Source organism: Annulohypoxylon maeteangense (genome assembly GCF_022496945.1).
Source record: "Annulohypoxylon maeteangense strain CBS 123835 unplaced genomic scaffold GGS22scaffold_3, whole genome shotgun sequence".
NCBI classification, from domain to species: Eukaryota; Fungi; Ascomycota; class Sordariomycetes; order Xylariales; family Hypoxylaceae; genus Annulohypoxylon; species Annulohypoxylon maeteangense.
Window position 1 is genome coordinate 2,669,305 of NW_025953250.1, and position 22,520 is coordinate 2,691,824.

The 22,520-nt window shown below is 45.5% G+C and overlaps 9 protein-coding genes across 9 annotated transcripts; 4 read left to right on the forward strand and 5 right to left on the reverse strand.

The window, feature by feature from the left end:
• Nucleotides 1-613: 613 nt before the first annotated feature.
• On the forward strand, nucleotides 614-2,053 carry GGS22DRAFT_185874 (SGNH hydrolase; the record flags this gene model as incomplete). The annotated part of the gene is made up of 3 exons (XM_047964382.1): nucleotides 614-817; nucleotides 873-1,408; nucleotides 1,459-2,053. The coding sequence occupies 3 exons, from the start codon at nucleotides 614-616 to the stop codon at nucleotides 2,051-2,053; spliced, it is 1,335 nt and encodes a 444-aa protein (XP_047822328.1).
• Nucleotides 2,054-4,765: 2,712 nt separating this feature from the next.
• Nucleotides 4,766-6,639, forward strand: GGS22DRAFT_156022 (uncharacterized protein). Its single transcript, XM_047960303.1, has 2 exons — nucleotides 4,766-5,316; nucleotides 5,431-6,639. Exons 1-2 carry the CDS (start codon nucleotides 5,197-5,199, stop codon nucleotides 6,295-6,297), a joined length of 987 nt encoding a protein of 328 aa, XP_047822329.1. The 5' UTR covers nucleotides 4,766-5,196; the 3' UTR covers nucleotides 6,298-6,639.
• Nucleotides 6,640-7,774: 1,135 nt separating this feature from the next.
• GGS22DRAFT_97998 (uncharacterized protein) lies at nucleotides 7,775-9,121 on the reverse strand. The gene is made up of 2 exons (XM_047968603.1): nucleotides 8,535-9,121; nucleotides 7,775-8,372 (listed from the first exon to the last, which is right to left on the reverse strand). The coding sequence occupies exons 1-2, from the start codon at nucleotides 8,893-8,895 to the stop codon at nucleotides 7,783-7,785; spliced, it is 951 nt and encodes a 316-aa protein (XP_047822330.1). The 5' UTR covers nucleotides 8,896-9,121; the 3' UTR covers nucleotides 7,775-7,782.
• A 281-nt stretch (nucleotides 9,122-9,402) lies between these two features.
• GGS22DRAFT_198213 (uncharacterized protein) lies at nucleotides 9,403-10,391 on the reverse strand (the record flags this gene model as incomplete). The annotated part of the gene is made up of 2 exons (XM_047966107.1): nucleotides 9,403-10,068; nucleotides 10,241-10,391. 2 exons carry the CDS (start codon nucleotides 10,389-10,391, stop codon nucleotides 9,629-9,631), a joined length of 591 nt encoding a protein of 196 aa, XP_047822331.1. The 3' UTR covers nucleotides 9,403-9,628.
• A 521-nt stretch (nucleotides 10,392-10,912) lies between these two features.
• GGS22DRAFT_198215 (RTA1 like protein-domain-containing protein) lies at nucleotides 10,913-12,315 on the reverse strand (the record flags this gene model as incomplete). The annotated part of the gene is made up of 5 exons (XM_047966108.1): nucleotides 10,913-11,188; nucleotides 11,253-11,515; nucleotides 11,573-11,686; nucleotides 11,754-11,889; nucleotides 11,950-12,315. The coding sequence occupies 5 exons, from the start codon at nucleotides 12,313-12,315 to the stop codon at nucleotides 10,913-10,915; spliced, it is 1,155 nt and encodes a 384-aa protein (XP_047822332.1).
• A 489-nt stretch (nucleotides 12,316-12,804) lies between these two features.
• On the reverse strand, nucleotides 12,805-14,664 carry GGS22DRAFT_156029 (uncharacterized protein). Its single transcript, XM_047960304.1, has 3 exons — nucleotides 14,440-14,664; nucleotides 14,153-14,380; nucleotides 12,805-14,084 (listed from the first exon to the last, which is right to left on the reverse strand). The coding sequence occupies exons 1-3, from the start codon at nucleotides 14,487-14,489 to the stop codon at nucleotides 12,854-12,856; spliced, it is 1,509 nt and encodes a 502-aa protein (XP_047822333.1). The 5' UTR covers nucleotides 14,490-14,664; the 3' UTR covers nucleotides 12,805-12,853.
• A 994-nt stretch (nucleotides 14,665-15,658) lies between these two features.
• Nucleotides 15,659-17,219, reverse strand: GGS22DRAFT_156032 (uncharacterized protein). The gene is made up of 3 exons (XM_047960305.1): nucleotides 16,733-17,219; nucleotides 16,313-16,674; nucleotides 15,659-16,246 (listed from the first exon to the last, which is right to left on the reverse strand). Exons 1-3 carry the CDS (start codon nucleotides 16,837-16,839, stop codon nucleotides 16,164-16,166), a joined length of 552 nt encoding a protein of 183 aa, XP_047822334.1. The 5' UTR covers nucleotides 16,840-17,219; the 3' UTR covers nucleotides 15,659-16,163.
• Nucleotides 17,220-18,496: 1,277 nt separating this feature from the next.
• Nucleotides 18,497-20,366, forward strand: GGS22DRAFT_98041 (uncharacterized protein). Its single transcript, XM_047968604.1, has one exon. It carries the CDS (start codon nucleotides 18,781-18,783, stop codon nucleotides 20,302-20,304), a length of 1,524 nt encoding a protein of 507 aa, XP_047822335.1. The 5' UTR covers nucleotides 18,497-18,780; the 3' UTR covers nucleotides 20,305-20,366.
• A 413-nt stretch (nucleotides 20,367-20,779) lies between these two features.
• GGS22DRAFT_178305 (uncharacterized protein) lies at nucleotides 20,780-22,333 on the forward strand (the record flags this gene model as incomplete). The annotated part of the gene is made up of 5 exons (XM_047963571.1): nucleotides 20,780-21,089; nucleotides 21,141-21,388; nucleotides 21,463-21,574; nucleotides 21,643-22,011; nucleotides 22,119-22,333. 5 exons carry the CDS (start codon nucleotides 20,780-20,782, stop codon nucleotides 22,331-22,333), a joined length of 1,254 nt encoding a protein of 417 aa, XP_047822336.1.
• Nucleotides 22,334-22,520: the final 187 nt, after the last annotated feature.

The following is a 22,520-nucleotide window of genomic DNA, read 5'->3' on the forward strand; positions in this document are numbered from 1 at the left end:
TTTACTGCCATACTACTGGCCATCCTAAGCTTTACGGAATTAATATTCTGTATCCCGCCTGACAATCTCATCTACTATGCAGTACAGTATGAACTTCAGCTTAGGTCATATCTGCAAGGTCACTGAAATTAAATGACATTTCATCCGAACCTTAGACTCAGATTCATCGCTTTCATGTTGTTATCATCAAGCATCTAAACATTAACGGTTCAGCTAAGACCTCCCATGGCATCGTTGTTAGCAACCCACTGTATGTGTAGAGAAGTGAGATGGAGCTGTATCTTCGACCTCAGACAGTCGTCAAGGCCTATCTCATCATATCGTTTCTTCGATATATGAGTCGCCCATATACTTTCCTATATATTCGATATCACTCATATGGTGATTCTTCTCCGTTTCGTCAAATAAGGCTATGCCGTCTTAAATTGAGTATTCAGGAACCAGCCTTACGGCTAAATTGCATGACTACAATAGGGCAAAATAGCTGCGGAGACATATTATCCGTCACTTAACCCGAGGTCTAAGGTGCGTTCCAAACAATAAAACTCCAAGCTGTCGCCATGGAGTTCTCCTCGATGCCTTGGCATTTCTCTCTATGCCCATTATCATCATCATGGTCTGTGTGTTACCAAATACGCTGAGAAGCCTCAGCTTCAGGTCTTCGATTTGGACAGCATGGCTTCTATGGTGGACTTTATCCGCTACTGCACTTCCTACTTCTCTTGTTGAGCGTCAGGAGGAAGATTCGCATTGGGTAGCAACATGGGTATCGATGCCACAGCTAGTGGAGCCCAATAACATGCCTCCCTCTCCGTTTGTAGGTTGTGCTCATATTTGACAACTTGCTAATCAGCCATCTAATCATGAATTAGTCTGGTTCGGCTGCATTCAAAGACGCTACTCTTCGCCAAACACTTCACTTGTCTATCGGCGCAGAGAGACTTCGTTTCCAGATCTCTAACACATTTGGTGGCAGTGACCTTCCCATTACGGAAGCCTCCGTAGCCATCCCCACAGATGGCAAAACCGGTGTCAATGGCATCGATACGACGACGCTGAAAGCTCTCACTTTCAATGGTTCTGCATCAGTTACAGTCCCGAGGGGTCAAGTTGCTTACTCTGACCCGGTCGACTTCAAGGTTGAGCCTCAGGGCACGATTACGGTTAGCTTATATTCCCAGCCTGGTCAGTCTGGTAGCAGCATCACTGGCCACCCAGGAAGTCGAACTACTTCGTTCATGCAGCAGGGCAATCATGCAAATGCCTCGGCCGTTACAGGAGCGAGCACCGCACACTGGTACTTCCTTACTGCTGTCGAAGCGTGGGCTCCGAAGACGACAGCCGCGCTAGTGATTCTCGGTGATAGTATTACAGATGGACGTGGAAGCACTGATAATGCTAACAATCGGTGCGAATAGAATCCCCATCACAATCGAAGTTCCTACTAACAAATCACAGATGGCCCGATCTGCTTCTAGCTAGAATGCAAAAAGAAGGGATCACTGATATTTCTGTGTGTAACCAAGCAGCAGGTGGCAATACCGTGCTGTCCGGTGGCCTTGGACCACCACTCATGCAGCGGTATAAACGAGATCTTCTCGCGGCCGCTGGCGTCAAGTACGCCCTCATCTTCGAAGGAGTAAATGACATCGGAGGTGGATCCGCGGATTCGGGAACACAATCACGTATCGGAACTAGTCTTCAATCGTCTTTCAAAACCATCGCCACCGATGCTAAAGCAGCCGGTATAACCGTGTTCGGAGCAACGATCACCCCGTTCGGCGGCAACGGACAGAGCTACAGCAACCCGACCAGGGACCAAACCAGGCAGTCGGTCAACACGTGGATTCTAGGCGGCGGAGACGGTAGCTTCGCTGCGACGATTGATTTCGCTAAGATCGTGGCCAATCCCTCAAACGCGGCTAACTTGGCTACTCAGTACGACGGAGGTGACCACTTACACCCAAATGTCGCTGGATACCAAGCGATTGCCGACCAATTTCCCTTGGATATTTTCAAGGGTAACACGACCATTTATCAGAAGCACTGTTAAACTATCTAGCTAGGTATCGTTGTATGCAGCGTTGATCTAGTAATCAACAAGCCGTTCCACCTCTAGAATTCAATCATAAGAGCAATTATTAAAGTGATTGACTTAAGTAACTTGTTTTTAAAATATCACACTACCTAACACTTCTAACATTAATAAGCGTAGACATAAATGAATGATATAATATAGATCAATAGATATCATCATACTCTCGTGGGCCGCAGAAGCCAAAATTTCCCCCTTTTTTAGATACGCCATCAAGACGAGCGAGATAGTTTCATAACAAGAATTTCATCAACTAGCCGTATAATCAATGAGATGACATTGTTATTCGTATTAGAGGGTTTGTGATTATTTCTAGCTATGCAAACAAAATAAAAACAATATCAATGTTCCAATTCATATCCTCTTGACTTCTCGAATTGTTTAGTAATAGACAATACTATTCAATAACGATGTAGAGCCGTGGTGGAGTATAAAAGGCTTGTGAAATACAGAAAGATAGATGCGATCAACTCTTCGAACACACACACACAATAACAACCACAACTACTACTACTCACCAATAGTGTATCGTCAACATGGGTTTCATACTATTCCTTTCTGCCCTCTTTTTCATTCTCCTCCACCCTGTGGTAGTAGTAGTGCTCGCACTTCTTTCATTTATCATGAAGGTGGCTATATTCTTCTACTTCATTAAATATATCCTTCTGATCATTCGTCGGATTGAAGTACTTACCCTAATTATGGCGGTAAAAATCAACCACTTCTTCGCCCAACTATAGAGGTGAAGTAAGATGCGGGGGTAAGGATGTGTGGAGAGTTGTATTGTTTCTGGGTGCCTTGTTTAGTCTTGTTTAAATGCAGTGTGCTGTTTTTAATATAATACTGTTTAAACAATTTCAAAGTGTAAGTTGCTACTGTTGTTCACTGTCTTTGTGCTGTCAATTTATCATCCACGGATAATAAAATATTAGCCTTTGTAGACTTACATCGATCGGTTAGTTTCTTTGTTGGGGGTTATGGTTAATAGGTAGGTACTACAATTAGAACTATGACGACAAGGGCAACTTGAACTTATCTCCTGGAACTTGAATTTTGGTTATATATGGTATTATTGATGTTTTAGCCCGCCCTGCCCCGAGGTCTATCGATATCGATAAAATATCTTGCTTGGTATCCAATGGAGATGACGTCTAATTCTACGTACTTGATTGTCTCTGACTGCATTGACTAAGATCTAGACCATTAACTGGCGATATATTCAATCATAAATTTCTCCTGATGGAATGTCGATTACGTTCACGATAGATGTCTAGTAATTAGTGACCATCCCCAAAAATGAGGGGTAGATACAGAGGTATGTACTAGGTATGATATGTGTGTGTGTGCCACTAAGAAACAGAATCAAGGGTCAAGACATGGAAGAAGGGTTCCAGCACAAGAAACAAGATGCAGAAGTCCAACATATACTTAAACAGGACATGATTAGCATATTGGAATTGCGGTGACGAAGCGTTGTGGAAATAGAGGATGGGCTCCGGCAGCAACGCACATGCGATTTCATGATTCGTATCAAGAGAGAAGCCACTTTCCCCAAATAGCGCCTTAATAATAATAGATAAGAAGTCTTATCGAGTACTTGAATATGAAGCTTTTCCAAATTCTTATCTGTTACCTACCTACATACCTAGGACTTACATAGGTAGGCTATTTGTTCTTGCGGTGGTGCTACTATATGTGCTATATATTAAGAAGCAAATTTATGAAGCATATCTGAAACCTACTGCCAACATGTCACTCAGCGTCAGAATCGTACTGCACCACCGTAATCGTGTGACATCCATGGATCTATTCTCTAACCAGGTATATACTACAACCTGCAATATGTTAATAGATGGATGTGATTATTTTTAACAACGAATATAGATAGAGCGTATATCGAATTCGATATAAGATTAAGCTTAACTATATCGACATGATTGTCACATAACGATCTCATTCTTAAAGTTAAGGTTGCAACTTTCCTGTTAACTTATCTACCGACCTAAGTACTAAGCAGGTAAGATGTCAACTTGAAGAAACCTTGATGGGGTCCCACAAGGTGCCACTCTGCTACATATTGAAGTGGACCTCCTATATGCATAATCTGTTAATAAATACGTGCATAACACTGCTAGATGGCTTACGCACAGTAAAGAGGCTTGGGAAGATATCCAATCGGCAAGGCTGGTGCTCTGATGATCCATTACAGAGGAAACCCTTGTAGGAGGGTTTCCCCCACACTTGTCTGGTGCTGGAACTTGGACTAAGACTTTGGGATCACATATTGGGACCGCCACCGGTAAATCGATATTCTTTCATCGTCAACGTTAGATCTTTGGATTCTTTCTTTTATTTTTAGATACATCGTACTTAGTATGTAATTATGCGCATCACGTAGAAGAATTGAGAACCTTGGAAAAGACGTTAGGCAATTAAAGGTGGATCGAATTGGCTTTAAGCTAATCGAGGTACCCGAGGCAGTGAGCAGCTAACAAAAAGTAAACTCGTAAGGAAAGGATCCATGGATGGTCCCTGCTCCCCTGTTCCCCTGTTTAAAAGCATGTCAAGTCTAAGAAGGCCAGGTGCCTGCCAGCTCCAACCATTTTATACAGTACGTACCTCTCAAAACTAACCAAAGCCAACCGAAACCAACCATTTTAACCCATAAGCGGCTGATCGACGACCGAAGGAACCAAGATTCCAGCTCTCAATTCCCAACTCTCTTCAATTCTCATTCCCACCTCGTCATTCCCCGCCAACCCATTAACCCAGTCGACCCAGTCAACCCGCCATAGCCCTGGACTCGGACACGCCGTTAGCATAAAATGATCAAGGTGGTCATCGCTTGACGTACCACCTTAACAACCTTAAGCACCATTACCCCCGGCCTCGTGTTGTTCTTGCTAGTTTTCCGGCGTCCTTCTAAAAATTTAATACTCCTTGCCATTATCAACTAACATCGTCAAGTCTCTTCATCAATTTTCTTATCGTCATCCACTCTCATAACCAGTACTAGGATCCAGGAACTAAGAACATTTCTCCTTTTTACGCTTTCTTTCTAATTTAACGTAACTACTATTCTCTATTCTATAATCGTAAATATGTTTGAGCCTCAGTGGCAGGAGCTTTCGCGAAAGCGCCAAAGAGAGGAGGAGGGTGATGGCCAGGTCAACATCGGCGAAGCCATGAACGGAACTCTAGGCTTCACTGAACACCGCAATGTTAGTATTAGCAACGAGGATGCATACGTGCACGATGTTCTACTTCCCATTATAGCCTACCAATATCGGTCCAACATTATCACAACTTCCGACTAATTTGCCCATCACGTTTAGAAACGTCTTCAGTCTCTCCCTCTGCGCACATCGCCGACACAGAAGCAATGGGCGGGAGCCCCGGATTTTGCAGTCGCGACATCAGCAACAACTCCTCCTGCTTCTATCAGCCCGACCGATTCCGACTCCGAAGATGCGCAATACCGACAACAGTCAAATTTGTCGATGGATGTAGATAGAGATACGGATATGATGGTCGATTCATCCGAATGTTATCAGACCGGTCCGTTCCACCCAGACTTCGTCGATTCGAGTATTGCCGGACGAATGCCTACGCCTATACATTGCACTTTCGCTGCGCAAGTAAGGGGTAATAATTGGGGTCCTATGAATCAGACGATGCATACAGCAAACGGACCAGTTGATGCTGCGGCAACAGAAGCTCAGCCATTTCCTACGTGTCACGATGAATCCTCGGTACCCCGGTCGTTAGGGGGTTCTGCTGAATGGTCCATGGTTCAAAACCGGCGTCTCCCGTCCCCTATTAGTGAAAGTGGCGGCGAAGAGACGCCGACGAGCCCGGGCATGATTTTGGACTCTCGACAGCCTCAGCGGCCTTATTTGCCTCACATGCCCCATTCAACCAACCCTCATGCTATGCCCATGCATCCCAACATTCAGTCCGTTCCTCCAATTACGGATAACGATTCTAGTATGATGGATTCTGATCCTGGCTCCTCCCCTTCCTCCGCACCCGCTACGCCATCGCCAAGAGGGAAATACGGCCATTCGCGCAGCAAACACACTCTTAACAACTGGACTCTGCAACCAGGCATGAAGAAGTCATTCAGTATAGGTTACCGAGCAGACTGCGAAAAATGCCGCATGAAGATTCCGGGCCATTTCAACCACATTATCATCTCTTAGTATGGAAGTGATGAGAGGCCACACATTTGGTTTAACGGCAAGACGGGTGTTTCTGCCAGAGAAAACCAGATAATTGCACAAATTCGCCGAAATAGGAAGAGCAAAGATACGACTATACTGCCAGTTTTTAGCCCCTCCGAATCGAAGCTAGATAGGAACGAGATTCCATCTATGCAGGATTTTGAGCAGCGTTTGCGTGTCTGGGCTCGCAAATCTTCTCGGGAAGATTGTTGGACTCGCCCGGATGATGCCCGCCTCGTAGAGTTCGGCCTCGACAGACTTTAAAGAGGTCCATATTTCCCTACGCCTTCCACATTACTTTTTTTTTTTTTTTTTTTTTTTTACCACGATAGAGCAACCGATCAAAATTCGGCTTGTCCAGGAGCCTTACGGCACATATGATTTCCTATTATTTGCATCTAGGGCGTTCACGGAACGCTAATATTGCGCTATACTGCTACAGCGTGGCTCTTATTTTTCCTTACAGTCCATCGGATAACATTACTTTCGGTTACTTGCATACCCAAAATTGTCATTCATTACACTTATACCCACAGCACACGGTCGTTATTGCATTTGCTCATCGGTTCTGGGAAGGGAATTCATGCATTCAGTGGAAAAGGGGAAAAGAATAACCCGGTCAACCAAAAACTGGGAGTGGAAGATCTGAATTTGCTCTCATCAGCGCTCTATCATTTTCTTGCTTCTATTTATCTATTATACCTACTCTATTAGGAGTACGGTCAAGGGTGGCGTTTAAGGCGTGCAAGGAGGCTTTACCGATTTGAGGGCTGGTCCAGCGTGTGAAAATTTTCCCTGTATTCAAACACACCTTGGTACTTACTAATAGTATAGCCGTCACTTGACGACCAACAATGGGGAAATATAAAATTAAGTCTTTTAGGCATTCGAACTTTTCTGAAGCTAGTGCTTGCTTTTAATTGTAGAACGTAGGGGGGGAAGTTGGGGGAGGAGTCGAACGTGGTGGACGTCGGAATTCAACATTGAAGTACACGGGTAACTAAACGGGAATTGTGAACTCAACAGAAATCATACCCGTCCACACATAAGACGATTGAGCAGTGTAACATATGAACGAGATAAGCGTATGCGCATGTGTGATCAGTAGAGTGTATTTAATAACAGTACCCAATACTATACACCTGGTTTAATGCTCCGCCCTTCTACTATATATATATATATAGGCACCTAGGTATGATACAGCATTCTTCGCACCACCGCTGAATATGCTAAATCCTATCGCACATACGTACAATTTGAACACTATGGCGGCCCTACGCATATATGCTTCTCTGTTGAAGCCCTTCTTCTGGGCTGACTGGTTGGCCCGCCTGTCAAGCGGTTCTCACCACTCCGAGTTTTTATACCACTACCCCTATATCGATCGAAAAAGCCCGCTTCCACACGGTAGCAATAGCATGCTCCCATTATACCCGCTGCACCCATAAGCCCAGCCGAGTCGCTCTACCACCAGCTCGATTTCTTAGTCTCGCCACCGCTCGGCTTCCCGAGCTGATCCAGGGGCCCGCCGGTTCTTTGGTTCTCGCGCTCCTGCTCGAACGCCGTCTTCGCCTTCTCTTTCAACTCTAACCCTGACGCGGCGGCCTTCGCTTCGGCGTCGAAGTTCAGCCTCGCCTCGCTCCCCGGCTCTTCCTTTTTTAGCCCGCCGAACAGCCACCCGCTCAAGCCCTTGCTCTTCGGCTTCTCGACCTCGTCAGCGGCAGAGAGGCTGCTCTCGGCCAAGGACTCGCCGGCCCAGGCTGTCCTTCCTACGGTTTCGGTTGCCGTGGCCCCCTCTGCTGCTGTGGTGGACATGGATCTGGGTGCGGAGAGTAGTGGAGGCAGGCTCATACCGGAGTCCCGGGCCTTGGCCTCGGCTTCCTCGACGAGGGCGATCTGTTCCGGCGTGGCGGAGTTCGTTATGTAGGCCAGACGCGCGGCTTCCAGACTGTCGGACTTGAGTTGCCGCTGCAGCGCGAAGAACTCGTTGCGCCGCTTGCGGTTGTATACCATCATGTCGGCGGTGGCGTAGATTGTTACGAAGAGGGCGAGGCCTGGGGTTTTTGAGTAAGTCCATGTATTGCGATTACAATTATATAGAGCATGGGGATACTTGGCGAGGGTATGTAATATAATATTGTCTTTTGATATGATTTAGATGTTCGGGGATTACGGGGAGTAGAGAAAGAGGGGCAGGGGTAGGAGAAAATACATACCACTGAACCCAATCAACCCTAGAACAGTGAATTTGTGAGCAGCGTCGAAATACCGCCTCGAAGCATTAACCACCTGGTCGAGCCTCGATGTCTCGTGCTTCCTCGCTGCTAGATGCGCGGCTCGTAACCGACGTACCCGCTCCTCCATGGACTCCGGCGCGGACGGCCTCGGCATGCCTGCCGGTGGTAGACGGCTCGATTGTGCTGGTCGTGATGACGTAGACGATGCGGAACCGGTTTTTGAAGGAGAGGATTTGCTGGAAGAGGAAGAGGCTGATGCGGCTTTTACGTTGGCGTGCGGCGTGCTCGATGTAAATCGCGTAGCGTCGGCGACGCTGCGCGGGGTGTGGTGTGCCGCCATGGATTTTGCGATTTTCTCTCTCTTTTTTTTAAATTCTTAAATCGATTTAGGTGCATAAGCACCTGGTATGTACGAGGATTATTCGTCTATGTCGGAATTGACGCCGTATGAAGCAGATTAAAGGCCTTATTGAGCGAGAGCAAGGTAGGGTGGCGTGTACCGCTAAGCCGTTACGTTTTTCGAGGTTTCGTTAGTGTGATCGTGTAGTGGTGTAGTGATATTTCGATGTTGGAAATTTTTGGAGTCCCAGTTCTTCGGCGAATCGTCTGATCGATAGCCGTTGCGGCGGGCTAGAGCTTCCAGCGACTCCCGCCTGTAGCTTCCACTTGCAGATTTGAAGGGAAATTTTTTATCGATAGGGGAGCGGGGCAGGCTTGATTGACCAATGGGGTCGGAGATTTATGGTTCATAGTTCATTACGTAAGTCATAAGACTCTGGAATGTGGAATATGTGGAATATGTGGAATCGAGGGTTTCTTCCCAACATGCATCTTACAAACCTTTACGACTCTATATTAACTACAAACATCGAATATTTTTCTTAATTAATTCAACCTTTTAAACTGAGGACCCTGAATTCGTCGTTCAATATTAGACATATCACACGATATAGTTCCTAAAATAGACATGCGATAGGTACTCATGTAATGAACGTCAACTATTTATTAATTCATAATAAGTCACCAGGTGTTAGACTTGCTAACTTCATAGCGACCGACAAGTACTTCATAGATTACTCCTCATCATTCCCACTAGGCGGCAATCCTTCAGTCCCCCTTCCATAATCCTCACCAAACTTCTCTCCGTTGACGAATAGAGGCTTCGTATCCTGTAGGACAAAGACCATACGAGCCCAGTTCGTCGTGCTCGGGTTACGCCAAGCGTGCATCGTGGCGCGCTGAACTGCCACGTCGCCGCGCTTCATGAGAGTCGTCGACCCGTCATCCAACTTCATCTCCACTTCACCCTCGACGATAATCCCAAAGTCCAGGGACTTAGTCCGATGCATCATGCACTCGTATTGAGGGCCGAAGTCTACCATCCGGCACACAACGCCGTTCCTGGTGGCTAGTCCCAGATTCCCGCTTGAAATTATCTGTTCGTGAAATTTCACGTCGGCATCATCATTGAGGTTCGATGGGAAAGAGTTGGTGTAAATCTGGTTGAAACCCACTATGACAAGGGGAATTAGTATATGACCTATACGAAATACGAGAGAATCGGAGAAGGATTCCGATTTCCCCTCTTCCTAATCTCCCGGTGAAGTTCACGAGACATCAGGTATATTTATGTGAGTGATGAATGATATAAAGCAGAGGATAAAGTGCTTATAGCAAAGGCATACTGGTTCCCTCGTCGAATGCCTTCCAAGCTGCCGGCCGTGCCGAGTGCACTTTTGCTTTCCCCTCCTCATTGTGACCTGTCAGGTATGTCGTGGTTCTGCGGAGGTCCGGAGAAATCTGCGGGGAAAGTTCAGTCTGCGGCTGTGCCGACATTTTGGTGAAGTATATTGATTTACTTGATTTTAAGAATAAGTAAGACCTCTATTTCTTAATATTATCAGGATACTATTGATTCCTCAAGGTAGAGAAGGGGGTATAGGATATGAAGTGGGGGGTCACAGCATATATAAACCAAGGGAATTGGAGACGACGATCACTTTTTATGATTCTCCGTCTGCCGTCGAAGGATGTCGAAGGAGGCGTTCTAGTAAAGATAGATGAACCTCAAAGCCGACACGTCCATGTAAAAGCAAGTATAGAGAAGGGGGGGCTGTAATTGGGGGAATCCCGGAAATCCGAAAGTCTGACATGAGAACTTAAGACTAGGTAAGTAATTGCCGATTGTTGAGTGAACACAATGTGCTTCGATGTCCGAGACTACTAGGTACCTATTAAACAAGGTCATATTTGTGAATCTTTATTAAAATACCTATCGAAATATCCCTTACGCAAATAGTGTATCTATACCAACTCCCTCCACTAGGTATGTATAAACCAACCACAATCTGTCGTACTTACGCCCGTAAGATAGACATCTCATTATCAGACTCGTCCAACCTCTTGAACTCCTTTCTTCTCCGAAAGAAGCCCGTGCACGTAGAAAAGAACCCGGGCATTTCAGACTCCGGTCCGACTAAGACAGTCCCCGGATGGATAACGTTGAATGAGAGAATAGCTAGAAGCATTAGCATGGCTTCAAGAACATAAAAGTATGTTTCGTTGGTCAATAAAGGATTAGATACTCCAGTTGACCCAGACGAAAATTCAACTAATCGAAATATAATGCGAATCTTAACGATTGGTCAGCAATCTGACTGGTATATGTCATTCGTCGCTTGTTAAATAAGCACTCACAGTAATGCACGTTAAAGATGCATACAGCGTAAGCAGCAGCGGGCGCCAGCCAGACCTCCAACTAGTCTGTAAATTCCTGGGAGGATTCACATTGCGCATATCCAACTGGAACTTGACCGCGAACGCGACGAACACGACGATGAAAAATTGCTGTAGCCCAATACCGCCCATATATATGTGAATGGCCCTCAATTGTTCGTCTTCGGGTGCAGTTGGACCTGCCATGGAACCGCCCGCGAGCTGTATGCAGAAGGCGACGAAGTCTGTTTGTAAGGGTTAGAACCAATGAGCTGCAACTAGCCTATCGACCAAAGGCTTACCGAAAGTAACGAAAGCCGCAGCTAATGTTGGCGCTGGTATGCCGAATACCTTACGCGAAGGGGCAAAGAAGTAAATCATCCGGCCGAGGACCATGTAGTCGAAAGCGTTTACCCCTATCATATTGCGTTAGGTTACAATTGAAGTCAAATACATAAGAGGAATGAATTAGATATTACTTACATAACGGCGACAGCAGAATGAAGATTTGGAATACTAGGTATATAGCTGTGTTCGACTGGTAACGAGTGCTGACGGTGCGGAACAGGTAGGCCATGGTTTCCCAGAAACTAGCCATCACGATAACCCAGCAGAATTTCTATCCCAGTGGCATCAATACATGTTCAGACGGGAAAGGGGAATCAACAATGCCTATCACCTTCCTATACGCTATGCTTTGGTATAGATGAGCAACCGTCAACAATCCGAAGATAATTGTAAAGGCCATGGCGGCCGAGAAGCTTGGGTAGTAGTCCCAAAGAGCATGGCATGTTCCCGGAGGTAGATATCCATTGGCGTCTGGTTCTATAGTCTGGATACATGTGGGTATTACGACGTCTATCGTCTTTGCAGGGTTCGTTGCGTGAGCATTGGTGAATCCGTCGATAGTGATATGTTCTGTAGTCAAGAAGTCCACGCCGGTGGCTGTCGGAGCACTTGTAACGGCTTCTGTCGTTTGTCTAATTGCTACTCGAATAGTTCTGGCGAGACCCTCGGCTGCAAATGTTGATGTTGGTATAGCCATTGATGTTGGGTATTATGTTGATAAAGCGAAGAGAAACTCGATTTCCAAGAGAAAAACCAGACACTCAGTGTACTTGAGTTTTGACAGATAGAATGAATTTCAGCCTTTACCTGTTTCAACATGGAATTCTCCTAAGACTTTTATAAGTCAATTAGAATTACCTACCTAGGTATAATGCATCTTTAGTTGAATCTATCAAAAGGATCATGGGCTGAGTCCTAAACAGTCAAATAGTCCGAACTAACCAATTAGCATCCTGGAATATTGTATAGGGGTCTATATCAAGTTTAGCTGCGCCTCAGGGGCTCCATCTCTCCCGTACCTAACTAGATATATATACATCTCTCTACTATTCTATTGATTTTACGCAGTCGAAGAGCGAGATTTGAAACCACTGATGAATCGTCTTGGGTATCTGCACCAGTACATTAATCGCATGTTATCGTGTACATCCCTAGCTGTGGTAAATTTCTGATGGATTTCGCTTTGGTTGTTTCATGTGTACATTATGATATCATCGATGCTATCTTATATATCGCTATGTTTCAACAATAAATTCAGTCTGAAGGTAAATACTACCATCACGTTTGCGCCTAAAAAACCCTGTCATCCTCCCTCCAATCTCCCGGCCTAGGGCATCAACTTGTATTGTCGGAATAGGGCTTGTGGTAGTGTCCCGTACTCTCACTTCATCAGGGGGTAGACCTGGATAACGGGGTGGCGTAGAAGGCCGGCCTTTCTCTTCGAACAGAAAGTCGTGTTCGATCTCTATTACACGACGACCGACCGCGTACATTGTACAGGTGTCCCACAAGCACTCTCTGGTAGCTCCAAGTGTCTTCATAAGTGACAGTGCATGAGTCCGGGTTGCGAGGCACCGACATCTGAGGACGACGTAGTAAAGTAGTGGCATGAATCCCATTTCGAAGATGAATTTCGGAGGACTTCGGGCATCGCTTGATCTAGGAGTTTTGGATGACTGTAGCTCAATTGCTCGGGCGACTATTAAACGAAACTTATCGATATACTTGTCGTATATCATTTCTTCATATTCGAATACTGTGTCCACCCATATCCTGGAGATATCATATCTTAGAAGGACGTTACAAACCGTCTCTTCCGACCAACTAGCTGCGGATGAAATATCCTTCAAGTCTAAGAAAAGAGAATGCCATCTATCCAACAGAGCCTGTATCTTCTCTTGTTCTTCCAGGAGTTCTGGTGATACAGGGGTATCGCGCATTTCTTCGAGTCGATAACGATCTCCTCGCCGAACTAGACTAACGGTTCTCGTTGTGATTGCGTCTATGTAGAACTGTGCTTGTTCGAGTGATTCGAAAGATGCTGGGAGTTGGTCGTTCAACCCAAGAAGCTTTGGAAAACATGATGGGTCGGTGGCGAAGAAGAATGGGAAAAGGGTCAGCCGACGAAATATTGGCGAAAGGTATTTCTTCGCCCAGGGATATGAAGCTTCAACATTCTCCAGGATGACGACACCATGCTTGCAATGTTCGATTGCCGGTTCTCTGTTCCCTAGCAGAAACTCGATACATACAAATAGGATACAAACTAGCAAAACTAAGGGCTCATTGTTCATGGATTTCAACTCCTTGATGGCTGAATTATAGTGACACAGTGCGAGTCTGTTGTCAGTTAATAACCGTACCGAGTTTGGCTTGGAACATATTTGTTCGTAAAGGGAGCTGATTGCAACCACCGAATGTCTAACGGCCGGTTCGAAAGTGCTGAATTGCATAACAAGATGGGTCCTGCTATAATTAGATAAATCTCCCATAGGCAATTATTTCTTGAAGTTCTGGGTTAAGACATTTCTCACCAGAAGTAAGGGTCCATCGGACCAGATAGAGAAGGTCCGGCAGCTTGACAAAAGAATTGCAAGGCTCGTCTCTCTCCTACATCATTAACATTTGGGAATAGGTGACGCGGGCGATGCCACGATAGAGCCGATGACGATGGTGGCGGCGCATATCCGTCGCATTTACGGCCGGTAGATACGCAGCGATGACAGTGCGGCTTACTTTCATCACATTTTACCTTACGAATCCTATGCACAGTCAACTTTCTGCACACTGCATAGAATTATAACAACGATCATTGACACACTTGCATGTTAGACATCCCGTCCTAACTTTGGTACTACCCTTTCGAGGCATCGATGGTCGTACTAGCTGTTATTTGAACTAGAGAGGCGAATGGGGGCAAGGTCCGATCAAGCCTGTGAGAAGCAAAAGAGTCCCCGCTTGATATAATGAGATGTAGAAAATGACGGGGCACGATGTCGCCGATATACGACATTATGAGTGATCCGCGAATGAACCGTGCCGTAGGACTTATGGGGCTGTTAGATCACATAAGTCAGGATTATGATTATGGCCCGTGCTATCCTGGCAAATAAGTCTGCTGAATTCGGTTGGATTACGGGTCTATCCCCACTATATTTTCAACCAATCAACGCGAATTTTATGTTTGTGGTCTCGTACTTATTGAGTGACTTATCTGAAGATCTACTTGAAGCTATTCGCAACATTGTCGGCTCATCGAAGTTATGAATAGCTTCTTAAACCTTTCGATAGTTTGATCAGTTCAGTTCAATCAACAGTTCAATCAACAGTTCAATCAACAGTTCAGTCAACAGTTCAATCAACAGTTCAATCAACAGTTCAGTCAACAGTTCAATCAACAGTTCAATCAATCAACAGCACTTTGCTTACCTAACCGACATGCGCTGTAATTGTAATTACAGGGCAGTTTTAGTGACTAAATGCGCCATATTTCTACGCCTAAAAGCTCCCTGTAAGCTCCCTGTAATAATAGCGCATATCATCGCTATATGCCCTGATAAATATAGCGTCTTTTAGGGCTTAATGCGCTATAAATATAAACAATAAGTCGAAATAAACACCTCAAGAGGTGCTTATGAAATTTCAATAAGCATAAGTTTTTTAAATGGCTCTGATTGGTCGAAAAATAAGGTACTATGGGACGCTCCACCAGCAAATTTACAGTGGGGATAAGTCTGCTGATACCCCCAAACGCCAGGATTAAATTACTGCTGAAGGTCCACTATAAACCCATAAGTTTCAGTTGACTTATGCGCCATAACAGCTTCTATAGGGGGCGTAGACTGACCAGGATTATACTTGTGGAGGATAAGTCCGAGTGAACAAATCAGAAGCTTTGAATGCTCAGCCTTACAATAATAAACCCACTATTACAATGCGATCACTGCCACATGGCGCATATCAAGAGGATCGTGGCTACAAGAGTTAGGAGTTAGTCAAGAGTTGAAGCCGTAACCCGAGGGGTTGCGTCTATGATATATCCTGGAGCATCGTAGAGCCTCATATTGGAGTTAGAAATACTATAAAGGAAATTCAGCCGATACGAATTACAATATTCTTCAACACGAAGTAGGATGCTTACCTTAGCTACTTACTTACACATAAGAATATTGATAATCCACCAAGCCACATAGGCAATTTCCAAGGATCGTTGTCATCAGCGCCAAGACCGACCGATATGCTGTATTACTGAACTCATTTCTTTCTACTTATTCAGTACCTACCTAGGTATTCAACATTCTTTACACAATAGTTAGCAAGAGATAAATCTATCATTGGCATACGCGCATTAAAGTGAGAGAATATTGGAAATTTGGAATAAAAAGCATCAACTTTTATTTAAGTATCTTGCCAAGCAAGACGAGGTACATAGGTAAGTTACGAAGTAGTGACAGTGGACTATTAATAAGTCACATCCTCTTCGATTCGTCGACCTTAATTAATAATTATACTTTTTCAACCTCCCCTAACGCCTTTGACCATAATTTAGTCTCCATTGTAGCGACCCTCGCCTGCGTCGGTGTACACGACATCAACGACCATGAAGTCGGCGGTGATAACAGCCGAACCTTTGCCAAGTTAGTTACGGATCGGCTTTGGAGAAGCTAGGGATACATGTAGGTTTCATTACTTACCGTCAGACCACTTCACGTTCCAGGTGTCGCCGACGCCAGGGAAGGCGAGCCATTGACCTTCTCCGTCGTTGGTAAGCTTTCCGTCACCAAAGCGGAAAGTGTCCCATTGCGCGACCTGGCCCTCTCCTGGTTTGATGGTGTGAGGGTTGGTCATGTCAACAAGAGTTAACAGGCCCGGAGGACCCATGAGTCCGACAGAGTGGTCGACGATACCAACAGGGTATGTGTGTAACTCATTGAGGCCTTCTTTCTCGCCCTCGACCTTGTAAACTTTGACGGGAGAGACGTCGTCTCCACCGAAGACACCTAAGGTGTTGTTCTTCATTGCAAGGAATCGACCGTCGACATTCTTGTTTGCCGGGCTATTGGGATTGTTAGCAATGGTAATCAAGGGCTAACAACTAGGAAGTGCTTAATTACCAAGATATTTGGAGTTGGTAGAGGTCGAGTTGTCGCTCCACAATAGGGGCTGCGGAGGCGAAAGCGGCAAGGAGACCGAGGGGAAGTAGGTTGACGGGCCACTTCATGATGAATTGCTTTTGGGTGATATTTATGGTATCTAGAATGGAATGTATAGGTAGGGTATGAGGAGAGAGAACAGTTTTATTAGGTCGTTTACTGTTGTTCGCTTTGACTGGAGAGCGTTGAGGAGAATGATGATGATGATGATGATGGGAGGCAAAACTTAGGATCTGATCAGAGGAAAGGGGAGAATTTATGTTCCATTTGATGTCTACGAAAGAAGGAGGGATCCGGCGGATTTCAATAGAGCCAAGAAAAATGTTAATTACCTAGATATACCTAGGGACTTGTCGTGAATCTTGGTAGATGAGGCCGATCTACACATGGAAGGAAGTGGTCATATCTCAAGATTTTGACTTTAATTACATATGTACTTGTACCTAGCAATATTGAATGATGCATTCGTGTTTCTGTATAACGGATGACTACCTAGTATTGTATAGGCATAGGTGGCATCTTTCCATATTCATCGCGATACGATATCACATAAGCCAGCGTCGAAGTAGGAGGTAAGAGGTACGTACGATGGTATCATGAGGTAGGTAGGTAGACAAGGCGAATCATGACACATCTCACACCACACTTAGATGCGAATCGATCAAAAGATATAAGTATGTCCCGTAAAAAGTGACATGTGCATGCGAAATAGATGAGTTTGTACTCGGATCGATCGATATCAGGATACTTGGGGACTTGAGTTGATATTGGTAAATATACGCTCATATGTCAGTCTTGGTCACAGGTTATGGAAAGTACAGGTAACATGTTAGTGAACCCATTTCAAAGTACCCGCCCTGAAAACTTTCAAGGTTACCGGTAGGTGGATGCTGCGGGGCCCCCCTGGGCAATAACCAGGTACACGCGATTGTGCTAATTTTAGTTCTCCACTGACCCAATAGGCTTCTTATCCCACTAAAATGTAGCACAATCCAACCCCTAACTTTCCCAATTACTCCCAAGAATTACTTCAGCCGTAAAGGCTAAAGTCAGCATCTCGCGCCAAGTGTCTCCGCGACGACTTTTCAACTCTAAACATGCTGAAAATAGCCAGACATCAATTTAAAATATCCTTCTTCTTTCTTTTCCCATTCCGCCGTTATGATTCTAGAAGCTGTCAGAATGGAAGATCTTTACCATTGAAGGACCGATGATATCCGTCTTCCTTAGACCTCCATACATATCTGAGATCCAAGAGCCAACGTTGGAACGTCATGTCCTACAAACCCGGAGACGAGATCAACAAGGCCAGACTCATCCAGGTAAACGGAACGCAACTCCGGCCACTGTCCTAATGAAGTCAGATACTAGGCAGGTAGTGAAAGGTGATGGGAAAGGAGGAAATGAACTTCTGGATGATTCTATCTTTAAATTTTCTTAGGTCACATACATCTTCGGTCGGAGCAAAATCCGAGCAAGGGGATATTTGATCACGACCGTCTAGAATCAACATCGCGATGCGTCTTCTACTCACAATGTATAGATCCCTACCATCGCAATTGGCCACGTTACATATCGAATTTTCTTAACTAAAGTATCGAATTCTAAAAACATTTGTCTCTTCGGATATTCAGCTTCAGATTTTATGAGCACGTGCTCTCAGCCTAGAAACGTCATCTTGAAATGCTCGTACTACAGAGAGGCCTCATCGCGGCCTCAGCTGGGTTGAAAATACCAGGCGCCGACCAGGAACATGGTCTAGTAAAAGACATTATGGTTAGCACCATGTTACAGGCGCGTCGACGCGGCACAATTTGGTTGGCAGCACAAAGCGCCACGCGAATCCTGCGCTCTCTGGAATGTGTGCTCGTTTGGTTTGGATTGTCGCCAAATTCCATCGAGCAAAACATAGAAAATGACTTCTTTTCCTTTACGGCCACAGAGCTCACGGACCCAGGTTTTGTTTGAAGAGTTTCTAAAAGTGCACCAATTTTGCGCGACACGATGTCATGGCGAATTCGCCCGTTACTTTACACCGCACCTTCGAGCGGGATCCATCACAACCCGCCCGTGAAAATGGCATGTCGTTGAGTCTTGCTTTAGCATTGCAAGACGAAGCCTTGGGTACTACACCATTGAGCCATCAGCAGACCGCCATATCTCTTCTGAAAGCAGACATTCCCTACATTACCGCTGCCATTCCGCGCATCCTTTCCGCCCTGATAATCTCAATCATCAATCGGGGGCGGAAGACGAGCTGGGCTGATCTACGTGAAGCGATATTGTATTCTCTTTTATCGCTCCTCCAGCTTCAGTTTCTTCTTTCGATCTGTCTCCTCTGGCCAGTGGTACCGGGTATCATTCTCTTACCTTGGCTAAGTTTACAAGCTGTCTCGATTTGGATTCTCCTCCACGTTGCAAATAATCAGCCGATATCTTTCAAATATACCGCAAATCAACTTGGAGATGATGCGCTGATTGACGAGGAGTGTCACTTGGATTGGTTCGTCATAGGCGGTTTAATGGATAATGAACGTATGCGCCGGGAGCTCCCGCCAAAACTTGCGAGGATCTTCGGTCACGATATGCACATTTTCCTACCCCGTAGGCTCGGCTTCATTTTCGATATAGTTCTCACACTTTTTCAACGGAATGTTTATATTCCAACTGGAACATCAGTGGCCTTGTATCAAGCTATACGGACAAGCCTTCTGAAGCCAGAAACAAGCGGCGTGCGCATCCTCGCGCATCACACAGGAACTCTCGATGTTTCATGGCTGCTTGCCCGTCTCTGTTCTGACTTTCCTTCTGGGGCTCAATTAAGCAAGCTTCAGGTGTTTACGTTTGGTGCCGCATCAATTGAAATGACCTTACCCCTTGGCCGCGCTTACCAAAAAAGCGAAGACAATACCAGTCCAAGTTCACCTTCGATTACCCACTTCGCCTTTACAGACGACCCGTTCGCGCAATTTGGGGTGCTTCTGGGGATTCGCCAAAGGTTGGAAGGCCGATTTGTAGGCAGTTTGTATACCATACGCGGAACTATTCAGGTACCGACGAGATCTTGCCTACTTCCTCGGGATTGTCATTATACATTTGATGACTATCTCGACGCCCTAGTGCCCAGTGGAGATCCCCATGCTGGCGTTCTTGGTCAAATATGTAAGGTCGACCGCGAATTGAGCGAAATGCGAGAGTTAGCCGCACTTGCGCAAAGTGTCGCCAACGAACGGCTCAGGACGCGCCGAACACGCCTCAGCTGGACGGCTCTTGGCGCGATAGCAAATAATACGTCTAGTGGACATAAAGGTCACGACGATATGGCGGGGCCTTACTCACTAGAAGAAGTGCGAAAGAAAGTTAAGTCTTTGGAAGGTCTAAAGGGATACGAGGACAACCCGTTTGCAGATGCCGTGATACATCGATACCGGCCACGCCCCAAGAACCACACGCCAACTCAGGAAGCCATAAAAGGGCCAAGAGGCCGTCGCACCGGGATTAATAAGTGTGACAACAGAAGAAGAGGAAGCTAGCATATAATATGATATGATATGATATGCATATTAAATATAATTCTATAATACCTATATTTACTAATATTAATTCATGTCTATAGATGCGTTTCCTGATATCCTTACGCGCTATATTTTTGGGTAGGCCTCCACCACATAGAGCCCCACCAGTCCATACAGTATATTCAAAGCGACCTTGACGACACGTTAATATAAGTAGTGACATTCTTTTCATATCTTCTAGCTTATCATTACCATATGAGCTGTCGATATTTTACACCATAGTCGCATCATTCTGCCAAGGCAAATGCATAGCGGGTTTAGGAAGGAGGCTACTAGTATCTCCAATGTTGCGTTGCAATGCATCGGCCTCCTCAACATAGTCTCTAGAAGAGCTCATAGCTGCTCACTACTAAAGTTTATGATAAAACCCACTGGCGTCCTCCTCAACAAAAAAGAATACCCATGTTAATGTCTTAGTTATATTATAGACATCATGAAGTTTCTAAGTATTGTTTGGCTAGCCAGCATATCCAACGCCTTCGCTCGAACTAGTCGTAATGCAAGTGCCTCATTTGACGGCTTCAAGGTTTATAGAGTGAATACGAGCGGTCGTATAAATGAACTAAATTCAGCGTTGAAGGGTTTATCTATCATCGAGCTCAATCATAACGACGCAACAGTCGATGTTGCAATTTCACCAGAGCACCTTGAGGCCTTCGACACTCTCAACTTTACTACTACAGAGCTGAGTCAAGATCTAGGAGCCGATATTGCGGCTGAGGGTCCCTTGGGCAGCTACCCAGGTTTGTAGTCGCCGCTTAATCTCATCAAATGTCTCATTAAGCGTGTTTCAGGACTTGACGAAAATGGTGTCCCATCAATATCTTGGTTCGATTCATACCACGCCTATGAAGACCATATTCAATACTGGAGCGATCTTCAGGCATCATTCCCCAATAACTCGGAGCTTATTCAGGTAGGACCCTCGTTCGAGGGGAGGCAAATTCAGGGGATCCATCTCTGGGGAAGCAGCGGTAAGGACTCCAAGCCGGCCATATTCTTCAACGGAAATGTCCATGCCCGGGAATGGATCACGTCAAAGGTTAGTTCAATATCGCCGAGTTCGTAAGTTACTACATGGTTAGTCTTTTATGCACTAATACAGGCTACTGTTAGGTTGTCGAGTATCTCCTTTACCAAATTGTCACCGGATACGAGAACGATACGGTAATACAAGCAGTCCTGAACAATTACGATTTTTATGTTCTACCAGTTGTGAATCCTGACGGTAAACAGCCATCTTCTAAAATGTCCGATGAGAATGGCCTAGATTTCATACTAATCTGCCCCTTTAAGGCTTCGTGTATTCCCAAACAAGCAACCGCCTCTGGAGAAAAAATCGGCAGACGCGAGACAACACCACAGCAATCGGCACGGATATAAACCGTAACTGGTCCGTCGGATTCGGAGGCGATGGCTCTTCCTCAAACCCCAGTTCGGAGACTTTCAGTGGTTATCAACCTGGCGATGCGCCAGAAACAGCTGCGCTGATGGCTTACGCGCAGACTCTGGCCGGCGATAAAGGCATCAAGCTGTATATCGACTGGCACAGCTACGCCCAAGTGATCTTGCTCTCGTATGGCTACAGCTGCGACACTTTTCCTCCAAACTATGACAGACAAGTAGCTCTGGCAGGCGAAACGGCTGCTAGGATTGCCCAACCATGTACGTGGAGGGTTTCTATAGTTACCCATTCTTTCTAGAATTTTGATCTATGAATGCCATATTCTTATGGGTAGTTAATTAGGTACCTACTAACACATTTCCTGCAGACAACACAACGTTCGATTATGGCTCTGGTTGTCTCGTCCTTTACCAGTCAAGTGGGAACGGGAGAGACTATATGACCGACGCAGCCGGAGCTGAATTTGGATGGGGAATCGAGCTGAGATCCACCCCCTACGGTTTCGTGCTTCCCGCTGATCAGATCCTACCTAGTGGTATTGAAATTTGGGAAGGTATGAAATATCTCTGGGCGAATCTGTGAGTTGGTAGTAGAAATAGGAGGGATTTAGGGTTAGTAAGTAGTGTGACATTCGCTTTATTTCGGGATATTGATATCGCTACCCTGTTAGGCTTGTAATGGGTTTTAATGAGTTTAGTTTAGAGGAAGCGTTGAAGAGTGTGATTGGAATCTACGTCCACGTATCGCTGAAGAACTGGTTCTGAGAAAG

What these genes read in the sequence shown, in the direction of transcription:
- GGS22DRAFT_156029 (XM_047960304.1), bottom strand. Translation starts at nt 14,489, where the DNA reads ATGCCTCGAAAGGGTAGTACCAAAGTTAGGACGGGATGTCTAACATGC. An exon ending in ACGGGATGTCTAACATGCAA is followed by an intron (nt 14,381 to 14,439) that starts GTGTGTCAATGA and finishes GACTGTGCATAG; the next exon opens with GATTCGTAAGGTAAAATGTG. An exon ending in CCGATGGACCCTTACTTCTG is followed by an intron (nt 14,085 to 14,152) that starts GTGAGAAATGTC and finishes TAATTATAGCAG; the next exon opens with GACCCATCTTGTTATGCAAT.
- GGS22DRAFT_156032 (XM_047960305.1), bottom strand. Translation starts at nt 16,839, where the DNA reads ATGAAGTGGCCCGTCAACCTACTTCCCCTCGGTCTCCTTGCCGCTTTC. An exon ending in TACCAACTCCAAATATCTTG is followed by an intron (nt 16,675 to 16,732) that starts GTAATTAAGCAC and finishes CAATCCCAATAG; the next exon opens with CCCGGCAAACAAGAATGTCG. An exon ending in GAACGTGAAGTGGTCTGACG is followed by an intron (nt 16,247 to 16,312) that starts GTAAGTAATGAA and finishes AACTTGGCAAAG; the next exon opens with GTTCGGCTGTTATCACCGCC.
- GGS22DRAFT_98041 (XM_047968604.1), top strand. Translation starts at nt 18,781, where the DNA reads ATGGCGAATTCGCCCGTTACTTTACACCGCACCTTCGAGCGGGATCCA.
- GGS22DRAFT_97998 (XM_047968603.1), bottom strand. Translation starts at nt 8,895, where the DNA reads ATGGCGGCACACCACACCCCGCGCAGCGTCGCCGACGCTACGCGATTT. An exon ending in AGGGTTGATTGGGTTCAGTG is followed by an intron (nt 8,373 to 8,534) that starts GTATGTATTTTC and finishes CAAAAACCCCAG; the next exon opens with GCCTCGCCCTCTTCGTAACA.
- GGS22DRAFT_156022 (XM_047960303.1), top strand. Translation starts at nt 5,197, where the DNA reads ATGTTTGAGCCTCAGTGGCAGGAGCTTTCGCGAAAGCGCCAAAGAGAG. An exon ending in GCTTCACTGAACACCGCAAT is followed by an intron (nt 5,317 to 5,430) that starts GTTAGTATTAGC and finishes CATCACGTTTAG; the next exon opens with AAACGTCTTCAGTCTCTCCC.